This window comes from Melospiza georgiana, chromosome 2 (genome assembly GCF_028018845.1).
Source record: "Melospiza georgiana isolate bMelGeo1 chromosome 2, bMelGeo1.pri, whole genome shotgun sequence".
Taxonomy (NCBI): domain Eukaryota; kingdom Metazoa; phylum Chordata; class Aves; order Passeriformes; family Passerellidae; genus Melospiza; species Melospiza georgiana.
The window spans coordinates 82866005-82891911 of NC_080431.1; the positions used below are offsets into that span (position 1 = coordinate 82866005).

Below are 25907 nucleotides of genomic sequence, written 5' to 3' on the forward strand. Positions count from 1 at the left end.
GGTGCTGCCGGGGCAGTCACGGTGCGGGCACTCATGTGGCTGCTGACCTCGCTCCTGTGCCTCTCGCTCCTCCTGGGTAAGCGGTGGGGACCCTTCCCGACTCCTTCGCTTTCTTTCCTCCCTGTCTCCGTGCCCCCGGGGCAGCGGGAGCGGGGCACCCTCGGCCGCCGCTCCCGGGCGTTCGGGCGGGCGTGTTCCGGAGCCGGGCGCGGCGGGGATTTGGGAGAGCCGGGAGCCCCGCGGTGCCCGGGGAGCTGCCCCCGGCGCCGCCAGCCCCCCACGATCCCTGTGACAGTGGCTCCCGGCGGGACGGGCGTCCCGGCCGCTCCTGCCCTGCCCAGGGCGGCGGGCACCACCCGGCGGCGGCTTCCGACCCGCGCCTAAAACCAGAGCTGTGTATCGCCCTGTGCATCGGCCATCCGCGCGTTCGGGAACTCCCCGCCCTGTTGTGGGCACGTTCCTGTGCCCCGTTTGTTTCAAACTTGAGTAAACGGGAAGCTTGGGGTGGGGATATGTGTGATTTTTGTGGTACAAGTAAATGGTTACCATTAACTGCTGCTGAAATACTAGTCTAAGGGCTTCTTAATCCAAATGCCACCGCTGTGCCTTAGGAGCATAATCCTTACACGCATAGCCCTTGCACTGGGCTGTGAATGTGAGGAGGATAAACAAAATCTGTTCATTTTTGAAATTGAATTTTGTTCATTTGAACAAAATCTGTTCATTTTTGAAGATGGATGTACAAATGTTCTTGTTATCAGAGCAAGTTGCTATTGCTAGATGGAGCAAAAAGCATGATTTAATCTATGAAGACCTTATCATTCCTGTAGTCTAAGGGATTTCTTCTGACTTTGGGTTTTCGATTTTTGTTTTGGTTTTCATTTTCTTTTTTTTTTCTTTTTTTTTTTTTTTCTTTTTTTTTTTTGCTTTGGGGGTTTCATGAATGTGCCTAAAATAGGAGCTGTTGTATTCCCCTGTTTAAAAAGGAACTTCTCTGTTGCTGAGAGCTCGGAGCACCTCCCAGTGATTTCCCCCTCATGCTATTCCTGAGGTCTTCAATTTGCTTTATTTAATTGATATGGAGAGGCCCTGTTCTGTAAGAGAGCATTGGGGGTCCCGGTGTGCAGGGAGGGCCAGGGGAGAAGCCAGGACACTGCACGCTGCATGAGTCTGCCCATGTTAAGCCTTACCTGCAATTTTTTATCTCATCTGCAGCGCTTTTGCTGAGTTCTAAATGAGTGTGACTGAGTCATGATTAACTGAGTACCTTGTGGTAACTTTCTCTGTGAGTCAAGGCACTTTGTTACCTTGCATTATGTAAATTGGCGTGCCGTTGCTACCCTGAGCACTCAGTCCATGTGCTATAGGTTTGCCTAGAGAAAAAAAAATTCCAGGTTCCAAAGAACTTACAACTGAAAGGAGGAGGTGATGGTGCTTGGATATCTAGAGAGGGTAATTGTGGCTGCAGGTATCATAATGTCCTCCTTTGATGAAAAACTTAGCTAGTTCTGTTGCCTTCTCTGTAAAACTTTGATTCTAAAGTGGTTGATCAGGGTGGGAGATCTGGAACGCAAACACTTTACTGTTGTTCACTAAACTAAATAGCCACGGTTTCACACCATGTTCTTGTTTGTATGCTTGCATTATTGCTGTTATGTATGTGTTGACTAGGTGTAAATATTTCATGTTAATTTTAACAAGGTAAAATAATCCATCATCTCTCCATGTGAAAATCAAGGCCCTGAATCTAGTTAATGACGCAAATCAGTAGCAGTTCAACTTGGCCTGCAAGTTTCTAGCCTTATAAACACCTGTTCTAAACACCAGGATGCTGTTGTTAGATCCTCATCCTTTGTCAGCTTATCAGCTTTCCCCTCCAGAATCCTTTCTCCATCCAAATTCAAAGCCCTGCACTTATCCCAGTCACGCTGCTGAATGTCTAGTGTAGGGGAGAAGAGGTCCTTCTTCATTCCCCTGTGGAAGTCAGAAGTTGCAGTGTAGCTTTGGTGTCTTCAGAATTCCTGCTCACCACATAGGGATTCCTGCTTTTCACAATGCCAGGCTAAGTCAGTTTTTTATCTGGTGAAACCTCAGACTTGTCAATTACAGCAAAAAACCTCGTCTCAAGGCTATGGAAGGACTTTGATATTAGACCTACCAAGAACATGCTCATTCAGTTCTTGGAAGTTCAAGACAAAACTCCGTTCAGATCCGGGATCCTGGATGTTGTCTGTGGGTGGAAAGAAAGTCAGTGTGGTATCTGTGGCCTAGTTTGGTGAAGGAACCACAGGGTCTTGGGACTTCTGCTGGTCAGAGTGATCCTGAGATACGTACAAGCTTCTTTTTTCCCAGCCCGGTCATTGAAGAAGGAGTCAGGATTTTTCTGTTCTCCTTCTCAAGGTTGTTTATTGTTTCTTATCTATAACATTGTTTCTCCAACCCACCGAGCTCTGTCTAGCAGGCAGGGTTGAGGCCCTGTGCCTGCCCCTGGGGCGGTGTTATCTTTTTATACTAAAAACGACTTGTACACTATTTACAATAACTTTCCAATACCTATCACCTATGTTAGACAGTGAGCTTCTACTCCAAACCAATCTAGAAGTGCCAACATCACCCAGAACATGGAGGCTAGGAAGAAGAAAGAAGGACAGGGCACGCCCAAATTCCTCCATCTTGGGACCCTGAGCCCTCATTCTAAAAACCCCAAAAATCTATTTTTCACCCTGTGATAAAGTGACTGTCATTCTACTTAAACTTTCTTGACTTGTAATTCTTCATATAAAGGTGGTAATTGGTTTTTCCAAGGGCTAAATCAAAGGCACAGGGGTCTTGGGCTCTGTGCCAAGGTCTCTGAGCCCCCTAGGCAGGGGCTCGAGTCCTCCAGACAGCCAGAGGAATTTCCTCCGTTCCAACAACAGAACAGAGGAACAGAACAACAACAGAACAGAGAGATCTTTTTGTCCTTCCTGAGGAGGAAGTGAATTAGCAGTATCATGCCAAGAGGGGCATCACAGTGCAAGCCACACTTGTGAGGATGTTCTGTTGCACTGTCGGCGCAACCAAACTTGCTTTAGCTGCATCAAGATCCTGCCCCAAAAGCAGAGGGGATATGGGAAGTAAGCTGGGTATGTGAACTAGAGACTGGAGCATCTAGAAGCATTCTGCATCTCTAGTAATGCTCATCTGAAAGCCACACAACTTTTTCAGTGTTCTGAGCATCAACTCTTTTTTGTGCAGTATTTGTTCTTGCCTTCTAGTTGTTGCATATTTAGATGTATTCCTGAATGCCATTTTCATTGTATGATTGCATTAATGGTTGCTTTGTTTCTCAATTTAACTTCTTTATAAAAATTGAGTTAAACTGAGAAAACATGGTTCACCTAAAAGCAGAAGTTGCCATCTCCAGTCCTGAGCACACATTAACAACCTGAGAGCTGATAAAAAAGATTTTTCTTTCAGACTTCTTCTGAGAGTGACCAGCATAGAAAGCAAACTTCCCTCAATGTGGATTTTTGTGTCTATGTCATTAGGCAGTTCAACAAGTTTGGGCTTGCTTTGTTTATTACTATTTTCAAATTTCCTGTCTTTCTTTTTTTTTTCTCTGTACACACAAATATATCTTCCTTTCTAAATTTTTAAAAATTAGAAAAACACTGGGGTTGCTCAGTGTTTCTTCTGTGTCTCTCCACTCCATGAGGGGTGTCGTTTGTGGGAAAATCTGGACTCCTAACAAATTCAGGTTGTTTGTGGAATGTGGTTATTTTGTGTGTTGCTAATAGAAATGTCAAACACAATATTAAATAGTATAAATGAAAAAATCAGTTATCAGCACTGTGAAGCTGACACCTACTTGTGTTGTTCTGTCCCCTTACCCTTGAATCTTCCTGAACAAACAGAGGAATTATAATCAGTTATAAATTCCACACATAGAGGGGAAAAAAAGTCAAACTAAACCTTTGCTCTCTGCTTAAAAACTCTTGACAAGAGCTGAGGTTATTATGTCATATTTAAACAAAAATGAAACAATATTTTTGCCATTGCTATTCAACACTACAGGATGAACAGAGTGAAAATTTTTTCAGATAGTTTCTTGCCTTAATGTAATTAATGGTCTTAGACTTTAGAAAGTGAGGATCATCTCTGGATTGCATACACTGACTCATTTGTTCTTGGGTTTGTTAAAGGTGTCCATAAAAATGGGTGTAGCTTTGTTTATTTTTGGGGTTTTTCTGTTTTTTTTTTTTTTCTTTTGTTTTTTCCTTACTAGTCCTCCTATCTGTTTTCAGCCTCAGGGGAGCTTTTGGGCCTGTTCAGGGTAGTGTGACAGTGGGCTGGCTGGGTGATACAGGGTTTGTAAGGGACAGAGGTTGTAATTTGGAGTCTTTTTAAGCTGATGTTGCCACAGGTTCGGAACAGTTCCTGCCTGTGGCATCAGTTTGTGCCATCCTTTATAAGTATAACTGCAAAGATGATCTGGCTGAAAATGAACCTGATTAAAGGAAAGAGTTACCAAGACAGATTATTTTCCCAGTGCCATTGATTTCAGAGCCTACATGAAGATGTACTTGTACAGTACAGGAAGTGCTGCTGTCTGGATGCTGGGAATAAGTGACCAAAGGACTTGGAATCATGGAATGGTTTGGGTTGGAGGAGACCTTAATGATCATCCAGTTCCAACCCTCTGCCATGGGCAGGGACACTTTCCACTGGACCAGATTGCTCAGAGTGCCATCCAGACTGGCCTTAAACACTGCCAGGGATGGGGCATCCATTCTGTGGGCAACGTGGTCCAGTGTCTCTGGACTGCTCTCAATCAGCTGCTTTTTTCATAGTTCAAGGCAGGCATAAATGCAAGTCAGTTCTGTCCCTAAGCAAAGCCCAGACACTGTAAATAATCAATAATCTGCAGGACTCAATTATCCTTTGTAATAGTTTACCAGTGCTGAAAGTGGTGATTCCCAGTCCTCTCCCTCCTGGCCTGTTCCAGTGCCCAACCACCCTCTGGGTGAAGAACCTTTTTCTAATATCCCACCTAAACCTCCTCTGACACAACTTCAGGCCATTCTCTTGGTTTATGTCACTGGTCACTGCAGAGAAGGGATCAGTGCTCTCTGATACTTGTTCAGAGTATCACTGATGCTCTCACTCTTGTTCTTCCACATGTCACCACATCCTCTGCATTCCATGCATGAGCACTGGTGTTCCCACAGTGAGTCACATCCGGGAGTTACAGTCCTTCTGTGGGTATTTTTGTTGTTTCTTTAGTTGGAGTGGGGATGTGTGTGAAGTATGGTCTGTCAGCAGATTGTGCTCTCTGCATGCCTATTCCACTGCAGGAACAGGCAGACAAAAAAAGGGAGAAGGAGGACTGGGTAGCCTCTACATGGGAATGCTGCCTGTTGTTGGGCCCTTGCTGAGGATATGACTGAAGGTATGGATTTTGTGGTAGGGAGGGACCCAGGGCTGGTGGTAGGTGCCACCCTTAGGTCTGCTTTTGTCCAGGAGAACAACACACACATCTCTGAACGTGCTGCAGTGTGCAGGAGAACACCTCTGATTTGGATGTTACATGTAGGATTAGCATTCATTCCTGCACAAATCTGATTTTATCTTGCAACAGCCTGGGCTGCTGCTACAGCTTATGGTCACCTGTGCTCTCTCTCCCCTGGCTGTAGCTTTTGTCTATGCTTTTACACCATGGCTCTAAGTGCTTTCTTTCTGGAGTTTGGGAAGTGGGTTGTGTTTGTGGCCTGGGGGGAATTCAGAGGACTATGGTTGGTGAATGTTCTCATAGTCCTTCTGGCCTGAACATTTATTTCAGGGTTTTCTGCCCCTGGTGGTTTTCAGAGCTAGGAGGGAGCATAATTGTCTGTGGTTACAGTTGCTGGGGGGATTTCAAAATTCTAAAAACGCTGAAGAGAGGGGGTTAGTTGGGAAGTTACAACAATTAAAAGAAAAATGTACTCTTTAGAAAGTTCTACTCTTGAAGCAAATAAACTGCTTATAAAGGCTTTTCCACCCATTTTCAGCAGGTGGAATGTTGGTGTCTTAATAGGAGTAATAGGATAATAGGGGTAATAGGAAAACCTATCTGCTGCCTGTATGGACCTAATGTATACCTATATGCATATCAAATAGGTATTTGAGACCAGAAATATTAATGATAGCATTAAAGATAAAAAGGGCTTAGCTTACAGATGTTCTCCAGAATAACTAGGCTTTATGTCAGCTCCAAGAAAAATAGTGAAGCAAGTCAAACCAGGTAGACAAATATGGTAATGAAGCATTTATTGCTGGTAAATGGAGAATCAAGTTCTACTTAGTTTGAACTGAATATTAGTCTGAACCGAATCTTTCAGCATTTTAGCAGCCTGATAAAATGCTGAAAGAGTCAGAATTAGTCTGGGGAGTGTTAAAACTCAAGTACAGCACTGGGGTGTGTGGGTCTGGCTGCTGAAGAAGTGAGAACAGAAGATGATGTAGACAAGGTGAGATGGTGGGTTTGCAGAAGAGGCTTTGCCCACACATACCCACACAATGTTAGCTCCTCTTTGTCTGTGCCACTTTGAGCATGTGATTTGACTGGAAGGAAGGAACACAAAGACTTGACATAAGAAGGAATTTGAAGAGGGTTTTAGGAGACACAGGAGCTGGTAGTCTGATGGTTTCTGTAGAGGCTACTGGAGGCCTTTGTGCAGCACTATTTTGTTGTGTGAACTTTATCTCAGAATAATAGGCTACAGCAAGAAGAGAGGGAGAAGGCAAAGAAATTAAAGAAAAGGCAGTTCTAGCCTTCCAAAAAGAGTGTGTGAGAGAGTGTTTGGTTGTCACTTCTCCCTCTTTGCTCACCCCTGTGGAATAGGAAATATATATGTGTCCATATAAAATGAAGTAGAAAACATGGGGAAGGGTTTCTCAGGAATTTAGAAAACATGATGACACATGCTTTCCCAGAAGCTCAAAGATGTGTGGTTATGAGCTTATGCAATATTTCTGTATGATTTCCTTGAAAAAAGGAAGCTGACAGTGCTGAGTGGGAGACTTCACATTTTCACTAGAACAGTGAAACACGGAAATAAACCCAGAGACTGGAGTTCTAAGGTGGGAGGAGATTACTGTTATCCTTGAGGAATAACCTTTTCCTTGTCCTGCTGCTGGGAGCCCTGAATGCCCTTGGGAGGAGCTCATCAGCTCCTTGCTGCCAAGCCTTTGTTCCACCAGCCAGCAAGAAGAGAGTGTGCTGAAGACAGCACGTCCCCCTGTGCCATGCAGAACCTGTGCAGAGAAAACGTGGGTTTTTTTCAGCTCTGCTTTCCTTCAGTTTCACTCCTGGGCTTGAAGAAGGAAGAACTTTGCTCTCATAACTCCAGCCTAGCACTTAGGCCTAACTGAAAGAGAGTGAAGACATGGAGCGTTTACCCGGATCAGCACCCAGATGTAGGAAGTTTTAAGCAGTTGGCTGAGCAGTGGTGGCTGTCCTTGCTTGTGTTCTCAGGGCCCAGCAAGCAGCTGCTGTCCTTTCTGGAGGCTCTTGTCAACAGCCACTGTGGTTTGGCTTATGCTGATGTCAAGCCACCACAGCCTGGTTGTGTCTGTGAGCCAAAGCTACCTAGAGGTAGAATTTCACAGTGGGAAGAGCAGGGAGGATTTCTCCATACCAGGAATACCAAAGGTCCTTAGGCAGTGAGGGATGACTTCTTGAGGAATATGCGCTCCTGGAATTTGTCTTTATGAGACAAAGGTCTCTAACAAGACTCCAGGCTTTGTCAGATCGAAATAGTGTTCACCCTACCCAGTCTCTTGCAATCTTGTGGTCTCCAGACACAAAGTCTGGAGTTCCTGAGTTCTTTTTTCGTCTGGAAATCATTAATTGAGATAGGTGGAAAGAGATGCTCGAGTAAAATGTTTAAATCCACCTGAACAGGGGAGAATACAAAGAATATAGGTAGTGTTATACAAAGACAGGTAGTGTTGACAAGATGTGGGTGTTGATAGCTTTACCCTGATTACTTCTACAATCCTTGTGCCTGGAAAAGGTGTAGGTGCCGACAAGAAGAAGTTGCAAACTCCAGTGGTGTGAGAAGAGTGCTTCCATGGGTAAATTGCAAACAAATTGGATATCCCATAGAAAGTAAGGCATGGAGGAGACGTGTATGCAGTTCTCTAGCCAAGCACACAGAAGTGTGTTTGTATTGCTTGTGTTCATTGTGCTGTTAGAGAAAGTCTGTGTTTCTATGGGGTGGCAGAAGAGCTGATGGGCACTGTCCTTTGCCAGTGGGAAAGGAAGGCCTAGCTGATGTTCTCTCTGCCAGGATATAGGAATTGGTGTGTCCTTAAACTGATGCAATTTAGGAATTAATTTTAAAAAAATATAAAACCCAGAATACTAGCTGTCACTGGGAACCAGTTGGCTTGAGGAGTAGACATCTGAAATATTTGTTTCGCCATGTATAGCAGCTGTTTAAAGGGAAGTTTTACATGCTGCAGATTGGGAATCCTGCCTTAGTGTGAGACCTCATTTGCAGCTTAACCATGCCCTTCCTCCAACATAGAAGTAAAAACCAGCTACTGTGGACCAAAATAGATTCCTAAATGCAAGTGTGTAACTGGAACTCAATACCAGAGTGTTTTTGTCTATGTTCCTGTCTGCCATGGCAGTGATCTTGCAATTGTTCTAGAGCCATTTGGAGCTATTTAGAAGCGGGAGGTGATTGCTGAAGACTGAAGCAGAGACACAGAGATGTTGTTGGTTTTAAGGTTGTGGTCCTTTCCCCACAGCATGATTTTGTCTGTTACATCAGTGTGAGTGGTTTTTTTTTCTCTATGTAAATGTAGCTGTTTTCAATGAAAATTAAGGAAAAATCTCTTATCTCTCTTCTGTTGTGGTTTATTTATTTATATTGAATGCCTGGGCATTTTAGCAGAATGTAATTGATTCGAAGCTGAGAGCAGTGGAGATTTCTGAACAGCTTCATTCTTGCTGACAGCTCTGCAAGATCTCAGAGGATGGGATGCTCTTTCACACATACTGGCTGTGAAATAAACTTGGTTAAGTGACATTTCAAGGGAAATCCCTAATACCCCCATGACTTCAGAGCAAGTGCTTTGAACTCAGTAACAGTTTTGCGTCAGAAGTGTGCTTTTTACTAACTGTGAATATTTTCATACTGGAAAAATTACAGTTTATATGATCAGCAGGAACTTCAGTGTGGGTGTTCTGCAACAAGATCCTCAAAGAGATTTTGGTGGTGACAATTCTTCATTTAATATTTTTCACCAGATCATGGGCAGGAAGCCTAATTCAAGTGCACAGAGGGAAAGTACTGAAGATAGAAGGGCTTAGGATAGGGAAGATCATTGGGGCAATTGTTCTGCCTGGGACCAGAATGTGGAAACTGGATTCCTTTGCCATTCTTGTCATACAATTGTGCTGTCAGCCTGGGTTTGGGTAGTTCTTACCTGATGTGTACCTTAGTTTGCAACTTTGTGATGTGCTTCTAACCTAAATTTGAATGTATCTGATATTGAATAGGGCATTAGTCAAGCAGTGTTTTATAAAACAATTGTTGAAGTAACTTTTTCTCCTTTCCCCCCCTATAGCACATGGCTACCAAAAAGAAATAATTGGCATCATGGGAGAAAATTTTACTTTTCCAGTACAAATAGACCAAAAAATAGTGGAAATTGTCTGGAAGAAAAACAAGCATAAAGTGGCTGAATGGGAAGATGAAAACAAAACAACATATTATGGCAGTAGGAATGTACTTATGAAGAATGGATCCTTGACTATAGTTAACTTGGAGAAGGATGACGCTGGCACATATGAGTTAGTGTACTGGAATTCTGTGGAAGAACACAGCTTAAACTTTGAACTTGTTGTGTTAGGTAAGTACTGGAAGAACTGCATAAAGAATGTGAAGCAATATTCACTTTAAAATGTCTAGAAAGGGCATTGTTTATTTGTTAAGGAAGCAAACAGAAACAGAGGGGGCTGTTCTTTGTCTCTATTTTTAAATGGCTTAACCACTTTGAACAAGTTTTCAAAGGTGGCATCTCATTTGTGTGCCCATCATTACTTACCTTGGGATGACTTCTAGAACGTGTGTAGATGGCACACTGCACTTTCAGGTAGACAATGAAACTTTTTGAGCAAGCTGACCAGGTAATCCCAGGCATTATGTATCTATTAAAGCTATTCCTGCAGGCATATTACGCATGCCTGAACACCTGTGGCATCATCCTGTACAGATCTACTCAGCCTCCCTTGTAGTCTTGGGGAAATGTGTGTGACCAGTGTGTCTGTTAGCCCTGTGGATGGTGAACCACAAGGACTCTTGGACTAGGAATGGGAGAACCACAAACAGGAGGTTTACAGGTCACTTTCAGAAACACATTTCTCAGGCATATGTGCACATACCCCCACACTTTTGTCTGTGCACTCTCCTGCTGCTTTTGTTGCTCCAGCCCTTGTCCTGTGCTGAAATTCTATATAGTTTATAAAGTAATAACTAAAGTAATTAGAATGTTTTAGAAACTAGTAAAAGAAATGTAGAAACTAAAGTAATATAGAATGCTTTCTCTCTATCTAGATTCTCTTCCAAAACCTGAAATAAATTGCAGCACCAGTGATGATGAACTTGTATTAAACTGTACAGCAAATTTTCAGGCATCTCTGAATTACACTTGGGAGCTCAGTAACAATCCACACAGATATCGGAACCAGGAGCTTTCTGTCCCTTTGAAGAATGTTGATATTACCTCCAATGCTAAATGTATCATTAAATATTCACAAACAGAAAGGAGCTCTGAAATCTCTTTGATTCAATGCCTTCCAGAAGAAAAAGGTAATAAATGTGTCATGTTGCAAACATAGGTCTGAGGGGTTTGTTTGGGAAGCAGCATGGCCTTTGTAAGGTTTCTCCTGACTTCCCAGGAAGTTGAATTTCAAGAGTAAAATGCACCAGAAGTGATTTGTTGGCTAAAAGTGTGTATAAAATTTGTGAAAAGTATGAGGATGACAGGTTGATCCCCCTGGAAAGATACTTTTTGCAGGGATCTCTACAGAATAAAACCTTTAGCTGTGACTTGATTTGAGTAATAATAAAGATTAGAAGGTCTTAGAAGATCTGTTCTGAACCTTCTGGTCTTATGTAGTTAATGCTAGGAACTTGTCCTCTTTGTACTGCTCTCCATGAATTGGAGTGAAACTATTCAGCCATTTCAAGTGAGTCATCTAGCAGCCATAAGATAAAATAATAAATAAAATAAGATAAAATATTTTCTCATCTAGCATGTGTGTGAGTCAATGAGCATAGTTCCTTCCTCCTTCATGGAGAGGTATAAGATAGAAAAGAGAATGTTCCTCCTGTTGCTTATTGCTTTGGGACAGCCCTCAGCTTGAGGCTTGAATTTTTAGGGTTTCTTTAAGCACAGACTGAGAATATGCTTGGAACCATCTGGTTTGTAGGGTGCCTAAGGCAGTCCCTAATGACAAAAGTTCTCATTTCTGTGCAAAAGTAGTTGTCATGGTTTACTAGTACAGACTTCTTCCTTTACTGGATAAACTCGTCAGATGTGAGGCATATGGTAGGTTGACCTGGCTGGCTGCCAGGTGCCTTTCAGGCTAATCTGTCACTCCCCCTCCTCTGTGGGGCAGGAAGGAGAAAATATGATAAAACCTTGCCTCATAGGTTGAGGCAAGGACAGAGAGAGGTCATTTGGCCATTACTGTCACAGGCAAAACAGACTCAACTTTGGGAAAATGAGTTTAATTTATTGCCAGTCAAAATCAGAACAGGATAATGAGAAACAAGAGCAAATCTAAAACACCTCCCTGAAACCTCTCCTTTTTTCCCAGCCTCAACTTTGCTCCCAATATCATTACCTGAGCACGTCTCCCTGAGCAGCACAGGGGGATGGGGATGGGGCTTGAGTCAGCTCATTACACATTGCCCTTCCTCCTCAGGGGCAGGCCTCCTCACACTCCCCATGAAACAATGTGGGCTCCCTCCCACAGGAGACAGTCTCCATGAACTTCTCCAACATGAGTCGTTCCCACAGTTCTTCATGAACTGCTCCAGTGTGGCTTCCCCACAGAGTCACAAGCCCTGCCAGCAAAGCTGCTCCAGCGTGGGCTAATCTCTCCAAGGGGTCACAGGTCCTGCCAGGTGGCTGCTCCAGCGTGGGCTTCCCAAGGGGTCACAGGTCCTGCCAGGAGCCTGCTGCAGTGTGGGCTTCCCATGGGGTCACAGGTCCTGGCAGGAGGCTGCTGCAGCGTGGGCTTCCCAAGGGGTCACAGGTCCTGGCAGGAGGCTGCTGCAGCGTGGGCTTCCCAAGGGGTCACAGGTCCTGGCAGGAGGCTGCTGCAGCGTGGGCTTCCCAAGGGGTCACAGCCTCCTTTGGGCACCACCTGTTCTGATGTGGGAACCTCCATGGGCTGCAGGGGAATCGCTGCTCCAGCACCTGCACGTCCTTCTGCACTGACCTTGGTTGTCTGTCTGTTGGGCAGATTCCCTCACATATTGTCACTCCCCTCTCCCCCTTGCTGTTGTTGTCCAGCAGTTTTTCCCTTTCCTTAGAAGTGTTATCCCAGAGACACTGCCACAGTCTCTGATAGGCTCTGCCTTGGCCAGCAGCACATATCCAGCTTGGCATTAGTGCTATCTGACATGGGGACAGCTTCTGGCATCTTCTCACAGAAACCATCAAAACCTTGCTGTGGAAACCCAATACAAGATATTTGCTGAAATTTCATTTGTTTGAAATCTGGCTCAGCCTTTCATAGGAGTAGCCATTGCCTTTCAAGGGGTAATGTGCCTTCACTGAAATGAGATGTTTAACATGTAACTGTCCTGGAGATGACTCAGGGTTTTGCTAATAACTGACTCTGGTGCATTAATTTATTGAGGTTACTCTTTAAAAATAGCTATAAAACATATTTGGGGTTGTAGCTCTACTGAACTAGTGTATCATACAGTTACTTTCTAACTAACCAGTATGATTTCCTTTTTAAACAGGTGCTGAACATGGAAATAGTCTTATTTTCCTCCTTTTTGTACCTATTATCCTAATTGTTGTAATCCCAGGATTCCTGTGGTGGAAAGGTATGCATAACACTTCCTAACTGAGCTTTATGTGCTTCCAGATTATACTTATTTAAGATTCTGTAGAATGTGTGAAAATTTCTGACCAGCAAGTGTTTTGTAAAATCAGTAGAAGAAACAAATCCAACTTAGGCACGAATGAATAGATTTGAAGGAGATAATGTACTGGACTTTCTTGCATTCTGACACTGGGCTCTGAGTCCTAGGAAACACTGCAGTTAGCATTTGCATAGTTCTCCTTCAGACTGGGTGCTTAATTTACAGTGTGTTTCTACTTACCAAGTATGTGTAGCCTCTCCTGTTCTTACCTGAGTGTGTTTTCACAGCCTGATTTTTAAAAGCATTATAAAGCTGCCTTCAAGATCCCATTTACTGTTGGGACAGGCTTGTACCAGATCTGAATATCATATGTTGAGTCCAATCTGACAACTCAGTGTGGTCAACTGATAAATGGGACCTTCTGTGCCTCCTGACAGCTTGTGTTTCCATCATATTGGAGTTCTGAATTTGTTTTTTGATCCATCCCTACATGGAGTTCAAGTATCTTTTTTGTAAATCTGACCATTTAATCAGAAATAGTAATTACAGGCTATCACTCTGTATCTTTTTCTGCCACGTTTTTGGATTTCTGTGTTGTCTTCTGACTTGAAAAAGAGGGGCACACCATATTTTCTCCTTGTATTGGAGAGAGTCCCAAACAGGAATATATTTCTTCATCCTATGCTGCTTTGCATGGAAGATTCAAGTTGACTTCCAGATGGGGCCACCACTTGGAGGTGGCTGCAGGGTGAAGAGTACTGGAGGCATCTCCCATCTGGGAAGAACTAATTGATGATATTCTGATCAGGACATAAATAGATATATATTGCATGTGGACCTTTTCCTGTTTATTGTCCATTGAGTTTCTGTTGGCATAGAATCATAAAATAAACTAGGTGGAACGATATCTCTGGAAGTTTCATCCAACTTCCTGCTCAAAGGGTGATCAACTTCAAAGCTAGATCAAGTTGCTTAAGGCCTTGTCCAGTCAAACTTTGAATAGTTCCAAGGGTGGGAATTTCCCCAGCCTCTTTTAGCACGTGTTGAAGTGCTGAATCACTCTTGTAGGGAAGGATATTGTCCTTATTTCTGTTAGGGATTGCCCTTTGGCAACTGGTAGCCATTGCCTCCTGTTTTTTTCTGAGGGGGGTTTCCTTTGTTTTCTGTCATTAGTTGTAGACTGCAGTGAGCCATCATCCTGTTATCCTTGTTCTTGAGGCTGAACAAACCCAGTTCTCTCAGCACCTCCTTGCACAGCTCCTGAACCTAGACATCTTGGTGGACATTTGCTGGACTAACTTAGAAACATGGTGTTTTTGCATTAATTGGGAGACTAAAACTAGAGAGAGTACTCCACATGTGGTGTCCCAAATATTGAATAGAGAGGAGGAATTATTTGTGTTGATGGGCTGACTGTGCTTCTGCTAACACAGCCCAGCATTTGGAAGCCTTCTACTGCAAGGGCACATTTTTCTGTGTAATGTCGAGCTTGTTCATGCTTTCAGGTCTTTTCCTGCAGAGCTGTTTCCTAGCCAGGCAGGTCCATGGGCTGACTTAAGAGATTCCGGTCTTTGTTTGCCTTTGAATGGCACACCTTTTCTGCCAGCGTGTTTCTCCAGGTTGTTGAAGTCAGTTTGAGTGGCAAGCCTGCTTTCCAGCATGTCCCCTGCTCTCCCCGGTTTGATGTCATCTGCAAGCTTTCTGAAAGTGCCTTCTGTGTCCTTATTCATGTTGGTGGTGTTAAACAAACTGCTCTTGGTGTTATCACACAAAGAATGTCACTTAAAACTAACCATCAGTTAGAAATAAAACAACTCAGTTAATTCCCTTGAAACAATAAGGGCTTGAACATGCAAGAAAATAAACCTGTTACACCTTGGTAGGATAAGCATTGCTTATACAAGGTATAATCAAACAGCAGAAGTTTGCTGTTTAAAGTACAAGATATATAATCAGAAATTGTTAAGCTCCACCTTAGATTTGATTCGATGTGTTCTGACTTGCTGTGGCAGGAGACCCATTCTGTTGATCTCTCACTGACTGTCTTTCCCTCAAAACACTATTTCATTTTTTGTTCTTCCTCCAAGTCAAGTGTTCAGTTTCATGTTTTCAGTGAAATGTATTATTTTTTGGTTCGGGGGTGGGAGAGGGGGATGGAATGGATGGGGGCTATCAGCAAGCTTCCAAAGGAGCAAAACTTTGTAATTTCTCCAAATATTCTATTTGTGTGCAGGTAAAATTAAACTTGGAAGAAGGACTGCTCAGAATAATAGTCCAGTGAATGGCTCAGGTAAGATAGTGTCACAAATGTGTGGAAATCAGACTGATGCTTGGTCTGGGCTTGTCAGTTTTTGTTGTGTCAGTGTAGTCTTTCATTAGAGAGGTAAAGGAGTAAGTTTTCTTTGAGTGTAGTTATTTTGTTTCCAGGTCATTAATACATACTTTCTAAAACAAATAAATTTCTTTATAGGAATGCATGAGCAATTTAACCCTTGTAACCGTCAACAACAATCTAACTCAGAGAGAGGTAAGAAACCTGTCTTGGGGTATTAATGTTTCTAAACAGCTGCTCTTGGTTGGAGCAGGGATTCTGATTTGCTATTTCCTTTTTTGCAGGGTCTGAGCTTTTGAATTGGTTTTCAAAGTGGGCGCATGCAGAGTCAAAATCTCACTTGAGATCCAATATTGGATGATTATAGGGACCTGCACCTAGTGAATGTGTTAGTGGGGCTGGCAAAGGTACTGACAGTGAATGGCCTGAGATTTTCCTGGTCAGCAGCTGTCTTTGGAGGTGAATTACCTTTCTAACAATAGAGAATTGGGGCTGGCCTCAGGTTGAGGGCTGGAAAAGTGCACACTGTAGGGCAATCTGTCATTCCTCTCTTCCTGTCCAGATCTTTGCCTCGGCTTCTGTCGTCAATTCTAATCTGCATTGAGTTGTTTGGTTTTTTTTATTTGGAGGATTTTTGTTTGGTTGGTTATGAATTTTTGTTTTGTTTTTTTCTTAGTGGTTTATTTAAGTGTTTTGTTGGTTTTTTTTACTTCCTTAATTTGCAGCAAGATCGTGCTGTTTTCTGGCTTCTTGTGTGTTGGGGTGTGTAAATCACTTTATACAGTGAGCAGCTAGGGAAGGAGACAACTCCTTTAGTCTGTGCCCCTTTATTAGGAGTGAATTTGGCTATCATATTCTAGCTTGTTGAAAGGACTGTAGTCTGTTATAGGAACCAAACAAAATTAACCCCGAAGACAGTCAAGCAGATGAGGGAAACCAGGGGAAGATTCTTAAGAAATGTTCTGTTCCCAGCCCAAACAATGTTTAAGTGGGGAATGGCCAGAGCTCCTGCCATCAGGTGCAGGCTCAGTGGCCTCTTGGACTGTTCTGGTGTTGAGCTCACAGTGCCTTCATGTAGGTGTCCAGTCTGGTACCTTACATTTGTTAAAGCTGTGGTTCTAGCCCATGGTTCAGAGCCCGCTGAGGTCGAGATTATGGATGAATCCGAAAGAGAAAATGAGGAGGATGGGTAGGAAAAAAACCCCAGTAAACCCCCCAAAAACCCTCATTTTGGTACTGCACTTAAATTTGTTTTATAATGTTTCTATTAAAGATTCTTTAAGGTCTGCAAAGAGCAAGGGTTTAAAGTTACAGTGTTAGTGCAGCACAGATGAAGCAAAAAAAATATATGCTGATTCTCAGCTGTCTCGGGCTCTTTTTGGCAGATCTATGCAGCTTTACCAATAAATCTACGTGGACAAGACTTTTGTAAAGTTGTAGGCACAAATATAAACAATGTTGGTCATAGTCTGGGGACCTTAAGTGGTTGCTGGAGGGAAGCTGCATTTGAAATTACTTGTGAGTCCTTAAAGTGGCATAGCATAGTGGTTCTCAGGAATATCTTTAAAAGGTGTTATAGTGAAGTTGTCACTTTAGGGCTGAGTTGCATATTTTGCAGACTATTGTGGCAGAGTTTTCCATTCCCCTGTTGGCCTAGAAGAACCTGTTGCCTTAGGAACAGTAAATGTTGATGGGTAGATCAGTGGAGGAGAAACAAGAAAGACCTGGAGGCTGGGTTTGGTAAACAGCACAGAGCAAACACCTTGTTGGGGCTTCACCTTCCCTTTTGATATGATGAGAATGATGCTGCTTTTGCCATCTGTGGGGAGAAGAGCTAAGCATGGAGGAAAGATAAGAGCCTCAGCACACCAATCTAGAGATGGGATGCTTAGCAGCTTGCAAAATTCATATTTGGGAGATACTTCATCCAGAAATGTGGTTCTCTAAGGAACAAAGCCTGCTACTGTATCTTCCTCTTGCTTTATGCTTTAGGAAAGTCTTTTGACTGCATTCATCAGGCAGTTAAGCAAAGCCCCAGTTTTGTTTTCTTAATCCAATCACTGTAAATTTCAAGGAAGTTCTGGGACCTGTATTTTTTCTAGAAGTTCTTTTAATGCCAAAGGGCTAGTGAAATTGAACATTATTGTTCAACTTGAGAAAAAATGTCAGTTTTTCCCCAATCTTTTGCACTAGTGATTCATTCACTCATTAACTCTTCCACCATTTCCACAAGTGGCTGATAATAAGGGGTTGGGGAAAGTAGAAGTATTTCCTATAAAGGAAAAATAATCACCAATAATGACAATAAGGAAAAAGAAACTCAAAAAAATTCAGAAGTCCCTGGAGTTTGCTGTTTATTCATCCTGCATGTATTGTAGTGGGTATGGAAGAGCTTTCTTTCATCTGAAGAAACAGGGATTGTGTTGTTGATCGTGGTTATGGTGCACTGCAGGATTGTGTTATCACTGGTGTAACTGTTTCCATATACATGGGTATAGGAAAAGGAGGTTTATTTTACACCTGAATTACAGTAGAAAGGAGAGAAACACACAGTTCAGGCAAGAGAAATCAGGTCCATAGATAAATGTTGTCCGTTTGGACATGAGATGCAGAAAATAAAATGCTTTATTTTGTTGTGGATAGAATGGGAACATCAGGCAGGGGAGTCAGAGCACCTCTGTGCAGTGCAGCCAGCAGCACCTGGGGAACAGGCAGTCACTGCTCCAGGGGTGGGAAATAGCAGGCAAGGCTATGATGTCCTCTGAACAAAGCAATTTCAAGCAGGGCTTTTGCTGATAGCACAGCAGTACTGAAGGTGCAGAGGGAAGGTGAGGCCTGTGCTGGGGAGGGCCAGAATCCATGGCCTGTGCTCCTGAGGGGCTGCAGTTCCCTGACCTCTTTTTGTTCTCTGATCTCTTCAGACAGAGCATTGGATGGGAATGAGGAGGGCCTGAAAGACAAGCTGATAGTTGAGAATGGTGTAAATCAGGAAGGTAAGTGTCTGTTCTGTGGAGCAGTGAGTACTACTGGCCCAGCAGTTGAACTGGCCGTGATCCCTTCATAGAATCCTAGAATCTGGTGACTTGGAAGGGACACATCAGGATTGACTCCAGCTCCTGCCCTGCCAATGACACCCCAAAACTCACACCATATTCCTGAGAGTGTTTTTCAAACACTTCTCGAACTCTGTCAGGCTGGGTGCTGTGACCACTTCCCTGGGGAGCCTGTTCCAGTTCCCAGCCACCCTCTGGGTGAGAAACCCTTTCTTGATATCTGGCCTAAACTTCCCCTGACTCAGCTTAAACTTCCCCTGACTCAGCTTCATGCTGTTTTCTTGAGTCCTGCCACTGGTCATGAGAGTGAGGAAATTGTACCTGTCTCTCCTCTTCCCCACATGAGGAAGTTATAGACTGTGGTGAGGTTTCTCTTCAGTCTCCTCCAGGCTGAACAGACCAAGTGACCTCAGCCACTCCTCATAAGGCTTCCTCTCCAGACCCTTCACCATCCTCATGGCCCCTTCACCATCCTCATGGCCCTCTCCAGGAGCCTTTTTATATTGTGTATGCACACAGTAACCGTGCAGATGGCCATGATATGAATGAAGGAGGCAGTGCCTGGACTATGGAGCAGTCTTTGTTCAGTGTGACTTTTGCCTCATGCCACCTAATGGGTGGCACCACAGGCACTGAGCATTTCCTGTGCTTGGTCTGTTATAGGAACCAAACAAAATTAACCCCCAAGACAGTCAAGAAGATGAGAGAAACCAGGGGAAGATTCTTAAGAAATGTTATCTTCCCAGCCCAAACAATGTTTAAGTGTGGAATGGCCAGAGCTCCTGCCATAGGTGCAGGCTCAGTGGCCTCTTGGACTGTTCTGGTGTTGAGCTCACAGTGCCTTCATGTAGGTGTCCAGTCTGGTACCTTACATTTGTTAAAGCTGTGGTTCTAGCCCATGGTTCAGAGCCTGCTGAGGTCGAGATTATGGATGAATCTGAAAGAGAAAATGAGGAGGATGGGTAGGAAAAAAAACCCAATTAACCCCCCAAAAACCCTCATTTTGGTACTGCACTTAAATTTGCTTTATAATGTTTCTATTAAAGATTCTTTAAGGTCTGAAAAGAGCAGGGATTTAAAGTTACAGTGTTAGTGCAACACAGAGGAAGTAAGAAAAAGTAGATGCTGATTCTCAGCTGTCTCTGGCTCTTTTTGGCAGATCTGTGCAGCTTTACCAATAAATCTACATGGGCAAGACTTTTGTAAAGTTGTAGGCACAAATATAAACAATGTTGGTCATAGTCTGGGGACCTTAAGTGGTTGCTGGAGGGAAGCTGCATTTGAAATTACTTGTGAGTCCTTAAAGTGGCATAACATAGTGGTTCTCAGGAATATCTTTAAAAGGTGTTATAGTGAAGTTGTCACTTTAGGGCTGAGTTGCATATTTTGCAGACTATTGTGGCAGAGTTTTCCATTCCCCTGTTGGCCTAGAAGAACCTGTTGCCTTAGGAACAGTAAATGTTGATGGGTAGATCAGTGGAGGAGAAACAAGAAAGACCTGGAGGCTGGGTTTGGTAAACAGCACAGAGCAAACACCTTGTTGGGGCTTCACCTTCCCTTTTGATATGATGAGAATGATGCTGCTTTTGCCATCTGTGGGGAGAAGAGCTAAGCATGGAGGAAAGATAAGAGCCTCAGCACACCAATCTAGAGATGGGATGCTTAGCAGCTTGCAAAATTCATATTTGGGAGGGAGATGCAGAAAATAAAATGCTTTATTTTGTTGTGGATAGAATGGGAACATCAGGCAGGGGAGTCAGAGCACCTCTGTGCAGTGCAGCCAGCAGCACCTGGGGAACAGGCAGTCACTGCTCCAGGGGTGGGAAATAGCAGGCAAGGCTTTGATGTCCTCTGAACAAAGCAATTTCAAGCAGGGCTTTTGCTGATAGCACAGCAGTACTGAAGGTGCAGAGGGAAGGTGAGGCCTGTGCTGGGGAGGGCCAGAAGCCATGGCCTGTGCTCCTGAGGGGCTGCAGTTTCCTGACCTCTTTTTGTTCTCTGATCTCTTCAGACAGAGCATTGGATGGGAATGAGGAGGGCCTGAAAGACAAGCTGATAGTTGAGAATGGTGTAAATCAGGAAGGTAAGTGTCTGTTCTGTGGAGCAGTGAGTACTACTGGCCCAGCAGTTGAACTGGCCGTGATCCCTTCATAGAATCCTAGAATCTGGTGACTTGGAAGGGACACATCAGGATTGACTCCAGCTCCTGCCCTGCCAATGACACCCCAAAACTCACACCATATTCCTGAGAGTGTTTTTCAAACACTTCTTGAACTCTGTCAGGCTGGGTGCTGTGACCACTTCCCTGGGGAGCCTGTTCCAGTTCCCAGCCACCCTCTGGGTGAGAAACCCTTTCTTGATATCTGGCCTAAACTTCCCCTGACTCAGCTTAAACTTCCCCTGACTCAGCTTCATGCTGTTTTCTTGAGTCCTGCCACCGGTCATGAGAGTGAGGAGATTGTACCTGTCTCTCCTCTTCCCCACATGAGGAAGTTATAGACTGTGGTGAGGTTTCTCTTCAGTCTCCTCCAGGCTGAACAGACCAAGTGACCTCAGCCACTCCTCATAAGGCTTCCTCTCCAGACCCTTCACCATCCTCATGGCCCCTTCACCATCCTCATGGCCCTCTCCAGGAGCCTTTTTATATTGTGTATGCACACAGTAACCGTGCAGATGGCCATGATATGAATGAAGGAAGTAGTGCCTGGACTATGGAGCAGTCTTTGTTCAGTGTGACTTTTGCCTCATGCCACCTAATGGGTGGCACCACAGGCACTGAGCATTTCCTGTGCTTGGCTTTTACAAGGTGGGTGAGGGATTGTGAAGCCAGTGTAGATTCAGGAACGGTGGAGAGAAGGAAGGTATTGGATGGTGATCCCATGGGAGTAAGGCATGTTGGTCAGGGTTGCTATTGTTGCCAAACAAATGGTCCAAATCCCAATCATATTGTTCTTGACCAACTGGGGCAGATAGGCAGAGTGCTGTGAGGTCCAGGATTGTCTGAGTGTTGCCTTTGTCCTTGCAGAAGTGCCCCAGGATGCAGAAGGTGAAAATGGGGGGCACCCAGACAACTCCTCCAGCTGCACTAAAGGAGGTATGTGGGGGTGAAGCTCTCTGTCTTGGGAGAGTATGCTGACTGACACTGAGAATAATTTTCCTTTTTTGAAAAAAAAAAAGAAAAATGTCATTTTGTCTGTTGTACAGTGCTTACTTGAGTGGTGTAACTGTGGCCCTCTTATACTAATTTCTGATTTTTGTATTGTAGGTGAGTGGTCACCAATCCTTTTGTGATTGTCTACCAAATCAGTAAAATTTTTTGAACACGCACACCCAATTTATGTGTATTTATAAGTTGTATACAATTATTACCATACTAAAGTATGACATACATTATAAAACATGCACAAAATAAAAGTTTAAGAATTATAATGATGAAATAAATAGTACTTATGTTTTTAAAATTTTATTATTGGTGCAAAAATGCTTTTTTCCTGCACCACAATGGATTGCCCTGTGCACACCCACTTTGGAGTCTGCTGGTGCAGGCAATCCATTCAAACATTCTCAAAATGCACAACAGTGTGAAAGCAAGTGGCACCTTACTGCTGCAGGGTTTTTTGTTCTGCCAAGTTAGACACTTCTGTTGAATTGCCAGCCAAGCGATCACATCTATAAATTCTGATATTTGCTGAAGACAATGTTAAAGAGGGGTGAAAAAATCTCTGAATGTAAGAAAACATAGATGAATGGGAGGCTGGGAGAGAGTTAGGACTGAGTGTAAAAAACCTGACTCTGTGATGCAGACAAAAGTGCTGATGAACTTGTCATGAAACCAGGAAATGGGCTTGGAACAGTCTGCGTAGCTGCAGAGGAAGGTGTGGTGTGTTGTAATAACTAAGATCCTGTTAGTTGACAGTGAGTTGTACTGAAAGCCAAATGAAGCATCTCAGTATATTATTCCTGGTCCATGTGACATGCTGCTTTGCTGGGCTAAACAACTGTGCTCCTGAGTCACCCTTAAAGGTTTAGCATCTGGAACTGCTCTGTTATGTCATGCTGAGGCACCAGATGCAGCTGTGCTTGCTTCGGTTCTGTTTGCAAACTGTGTGAGAACAGAGCATTTTGTGTGTTCTGAGGGTAGGGAGTGCGTATGAAACCTGATGCTTATCCTTGAAGTTGTAAAGTGACAGAACCCTATTTCATATTCAGATTCTCTCACTGCACAAGGAAATAGCACACACACACACAACTGGCTTTTTGGTTATGTTCTTCAGTATCATCACTAAGGTAAAGCAGTAAATCTGCTTGGATTTTAAACACACAAATCATGAAAATACTTCAAGTCTATCCAGGGACCTTGTGAGAACCAGACTAGGGACAGCTTTCTTTTTGTCATCATCTACAGAGTTGTATACCATATGTCACCATCCTCTGTCCTCCTACACTGTCTCCTGACATCTTATCCTGGAGTGATGCTGAGCTGGAGATTAGTGGAAGGGACAGGTAGTGCTGTCAAAATGGGAGCAAAGACCAAAGGATGTGTCCTGGCACATCCAGGGCTCCCCAGAGTTGCTATGTGTGTAACAAGGTGGAAACAGTGATGTAAGTGGGCTGGTGGGTGCTTTTTTGGAAACCAGCCTGGTTAGAGGCTGATGCATGTTTCATGTGGTGAGGTAGGCTGGGCATGTAGTTTTGAACTTCCTGCGCTGTAATTTCCTTTGGCCTTCAGTCTCCTTGTCAAATAAGAGCTGTATTTTCAATCCTCAAGAGAGGAAACTCCAAAAGCACCTGGCATTATTGTGTGGAAGAAATAGCAGCAGCAACACAAGCATGTGTGATGCACAGCTGATATTGAGATCATGGACATAAAACATTTGAATAGAAGTGGTGTCTTAATTGCCTGATTATGTGATCCAAAGTCACAAAGTCAGAACAACTTCACAGGTTACCAGCTGCTTAGCTGGTGGCTGGCAGTAAGTAATAAATGTTCTAAATGTGATCCAGTTGCAGAGGAATGTGCTTAATCATAAACAGAAAATTTGGGTAAAATGTTTAGAGGCTATCAGCTACCATTGGTCATGTACCTGCTCTGACTGGATTGTTAACAAGTCATGGGACAGTGTCTTGGTGCATCTTCACAACCCTCATTAGTATCTAAAGCCTGCAGTATTCTCATGTACTGAGTTCAATTTCTAGAAGAAAAGACATAGTAATTTACCTGTATGCTTTTGTTATTCTTTTGTTTCAGATCTTGAAGCATAAGGAAATAATTGATTTGTTGCCCAAACAAACATGGAAGACAAGCAGTAGAATTCAGTGATGAAGGAGGTGCTACCTTTTCCCTTCCACAAGCAATGAAGTTGTCAGACCTTCATCAAGAAGCCCTTTGAAGACAGGCTGAACTGTTTCCAGTGCCTATTTTTCTTTCCTCAGGAAAAACAGCCTCCTTTTCTAGTGTTACTATGTGAAGACAAATAGGCCAAATCATGTACAAAATCTTTTTTAATTGTTTTGTATATGGTTTTTTTGTATATGGGGTTTTTTTTACTAACACACTAAAGCCTCTTTGTCATTAATATTTAGAGATTTACAAAGTTTTATATGTGTGCATGAATGCGAACAAATCAAAAACTGATCAGCTTTCACTTTTTTATCAGTACCTTTTTACAGTCAGAAGAAAAACTTCATCCTTCAGCAGGCCCACATGGTGGAAGTTTGCATTTTCTAGTCTTGGTTCTAGACAAAGCTATGTCCTAGATTTGCCAGATGCCTGGCAAATGGATCATCTCCTGACAGTGGTTCATTCTGGGATAAAACCACATTTCAGCTTGTTTTTGCACTGTAACAAAGCTGTTATTAACAGGAGGTTTGGTCTTTTTCTAAAGCTTTTTATATTTTTTGAACTTTTAGGACTTTTTAAGCCTTTGCTCTTCATATTTTTTGAAGAATGTCATCTCACTTCTACTCATTCCTAGGAAATAATAGTATGTTTTAAAGTTGCTTGAGACTAGAACAAAAACTTGAAAACTGAGGTAGTGTATATAATGAAATTTAAAAAGAATCAAAAAGAAAACCACCATGCATTAATGCTTTCAGAACATCAAGCTATGGAGTGCTTTTCATTATGTTTACATGCTGACTGTTTATGAAAGTTGAAAGCCAGTTCAGTTCATTTTGAACATGGCATGTGTGAAGAATCATGAAGGTTTGACACTGGTAACCAAAGATCAGAAGACACTGGTAACATTCAGCTTTCCCCTTGTTTTGACTTTTGCCCTTTCCACTCCCACAATTTTTTCTTCTATTTGCAGCTGCATGAGTGTACAGCTTGTATACTGTACACTGTGCAAACACTCAAAAGTCACTTTTGGTAGAACCTTCTCATCTACTCCCTGTAAATATTTGTAATTTATTAAAAAAAATATTCAAGATGTAAAAACTTTGTCATGTCTTTTTGTAAATGTACATACATTTTTTATTTAACCTTAGAAATTACTAACTGATCCCCAAAATAATCTTAACCAAAGTGATGTATTTTATACAGGTTTTTTATTTGATTGTTTGGTGCTGTGCTTTGGGGGGGTCAGTATTCCTGACCCAAGTGTCCTTCTCTGTTCCACTTTCAATAAATTTATCAGGATAATGCTGTCTGCATGTTAATAATTTTTTAACAAGTCTCCACACAAAGATATCCTTTGTTGTGGTTATCATGTTAAAAGTAAACCTGTAGCTTGTTTGCCTGCTTAGGCAAAGTCTTTTCTGTTATTAATGTGAGAAATAATAGTAAAAAATTATTGGTGAAACTGGCTGAAACTACTCCCAGAAACTATACCACTTTGTGTTATGGTCTCCATTCATCTCGTGCAATTTCATACTAAACAACACAGAAAGGTCTCATATTGTGTGGTTTTGAAAATTCTTTGACTCCTGGTATAACTGACATTGTTTCCAAAGCGAGAGGCAACAGCCTTCAAAAATAGTAAGCAGCTGTGGTTAATTAACCTCAGTTGCTGGAAGTCTTCAGAATAGTTTGTGGAATTTTGGAGCTTGATCAGAAGTAGAAAAACCCATTTACATGGGAGGCTGACATAAAAGCAAGAACTACAAGCTCGACAGTCTCTCGCTGCCAGCTTTCACCCTTTTACCTTGCACAGGTTCTTCTGTGCATGAGGAACTTCTGGCAGAACTGCAAACCACAGTTTTCAAAGCAACGGTGAAGCTTTTTTTTATTTTTATTTTTTTTTTAATTGGTACTGTTGTTTCTTTGGGTTTTATGAGGGGTAGATTTTGGGGTTTTTTTTTCCTATAAGGATGTGAAGTCAGACATTTGGGAGAATAAATTCACCTCACTTCCTGCTGGTTTTGGTGACAGTATTTACA

General features: G+C 42.9%; 1 protein-coding gene across 1 annotated transcript; it reads left to right on the forward strand.

Annotated features, from left to right (window-relative positions):
- Position 1: 1 nt before the first annotated feature.
- On the forward strand, positions 2-25136 carry LOC131080186 (uncharacterized). Its single transcript, XM_058018320.1, has 10 exons — positions 2-76; positions 9601-9885; positions 10590-10844; positions 13017-13103; positions 15376-15432; positions 15613-15669; positions 18396-18467; positions 20539-20610; positions 21553-21621; positions 23776-25136. Exons 1-10 carry the CDS (start codon positions 34-36, stop codon positions 23787-23789), a joined length of 1011 nt encoding a protein of 336 aa, XP_057874303.1. The 5' UTR covers positions 2-33; the 3' UTR covers positions 23790-25136.
- Positions 25137-25907: the final 771 nt, after the last annotated feature.

Bases quoted from the DNA above. Each gene is read 5' to 3' on its own strand.
- LOC131080186 (XM_058018320.1), top strand. From the start codon at position 34: ATGTGGCTGCTGACCTCGCTCCTGTGCCTCTCGCTCCTCCTGG. The intron at 15,433-15,612 runs GTAAGATAGTGT...ATTTCTTTATAG, and splicing joins TAGTCCAGTGAATGGCTCAG to GAATGCATGAGCAATTTAAC. The intron at 18,468-20,538 runs GTAAGTGTCTGT...TGATCTCTTCAG, and splicing joins GAATGGTGTAAATCAGGAAG to ACAGAGCATTGGATGGGAAT.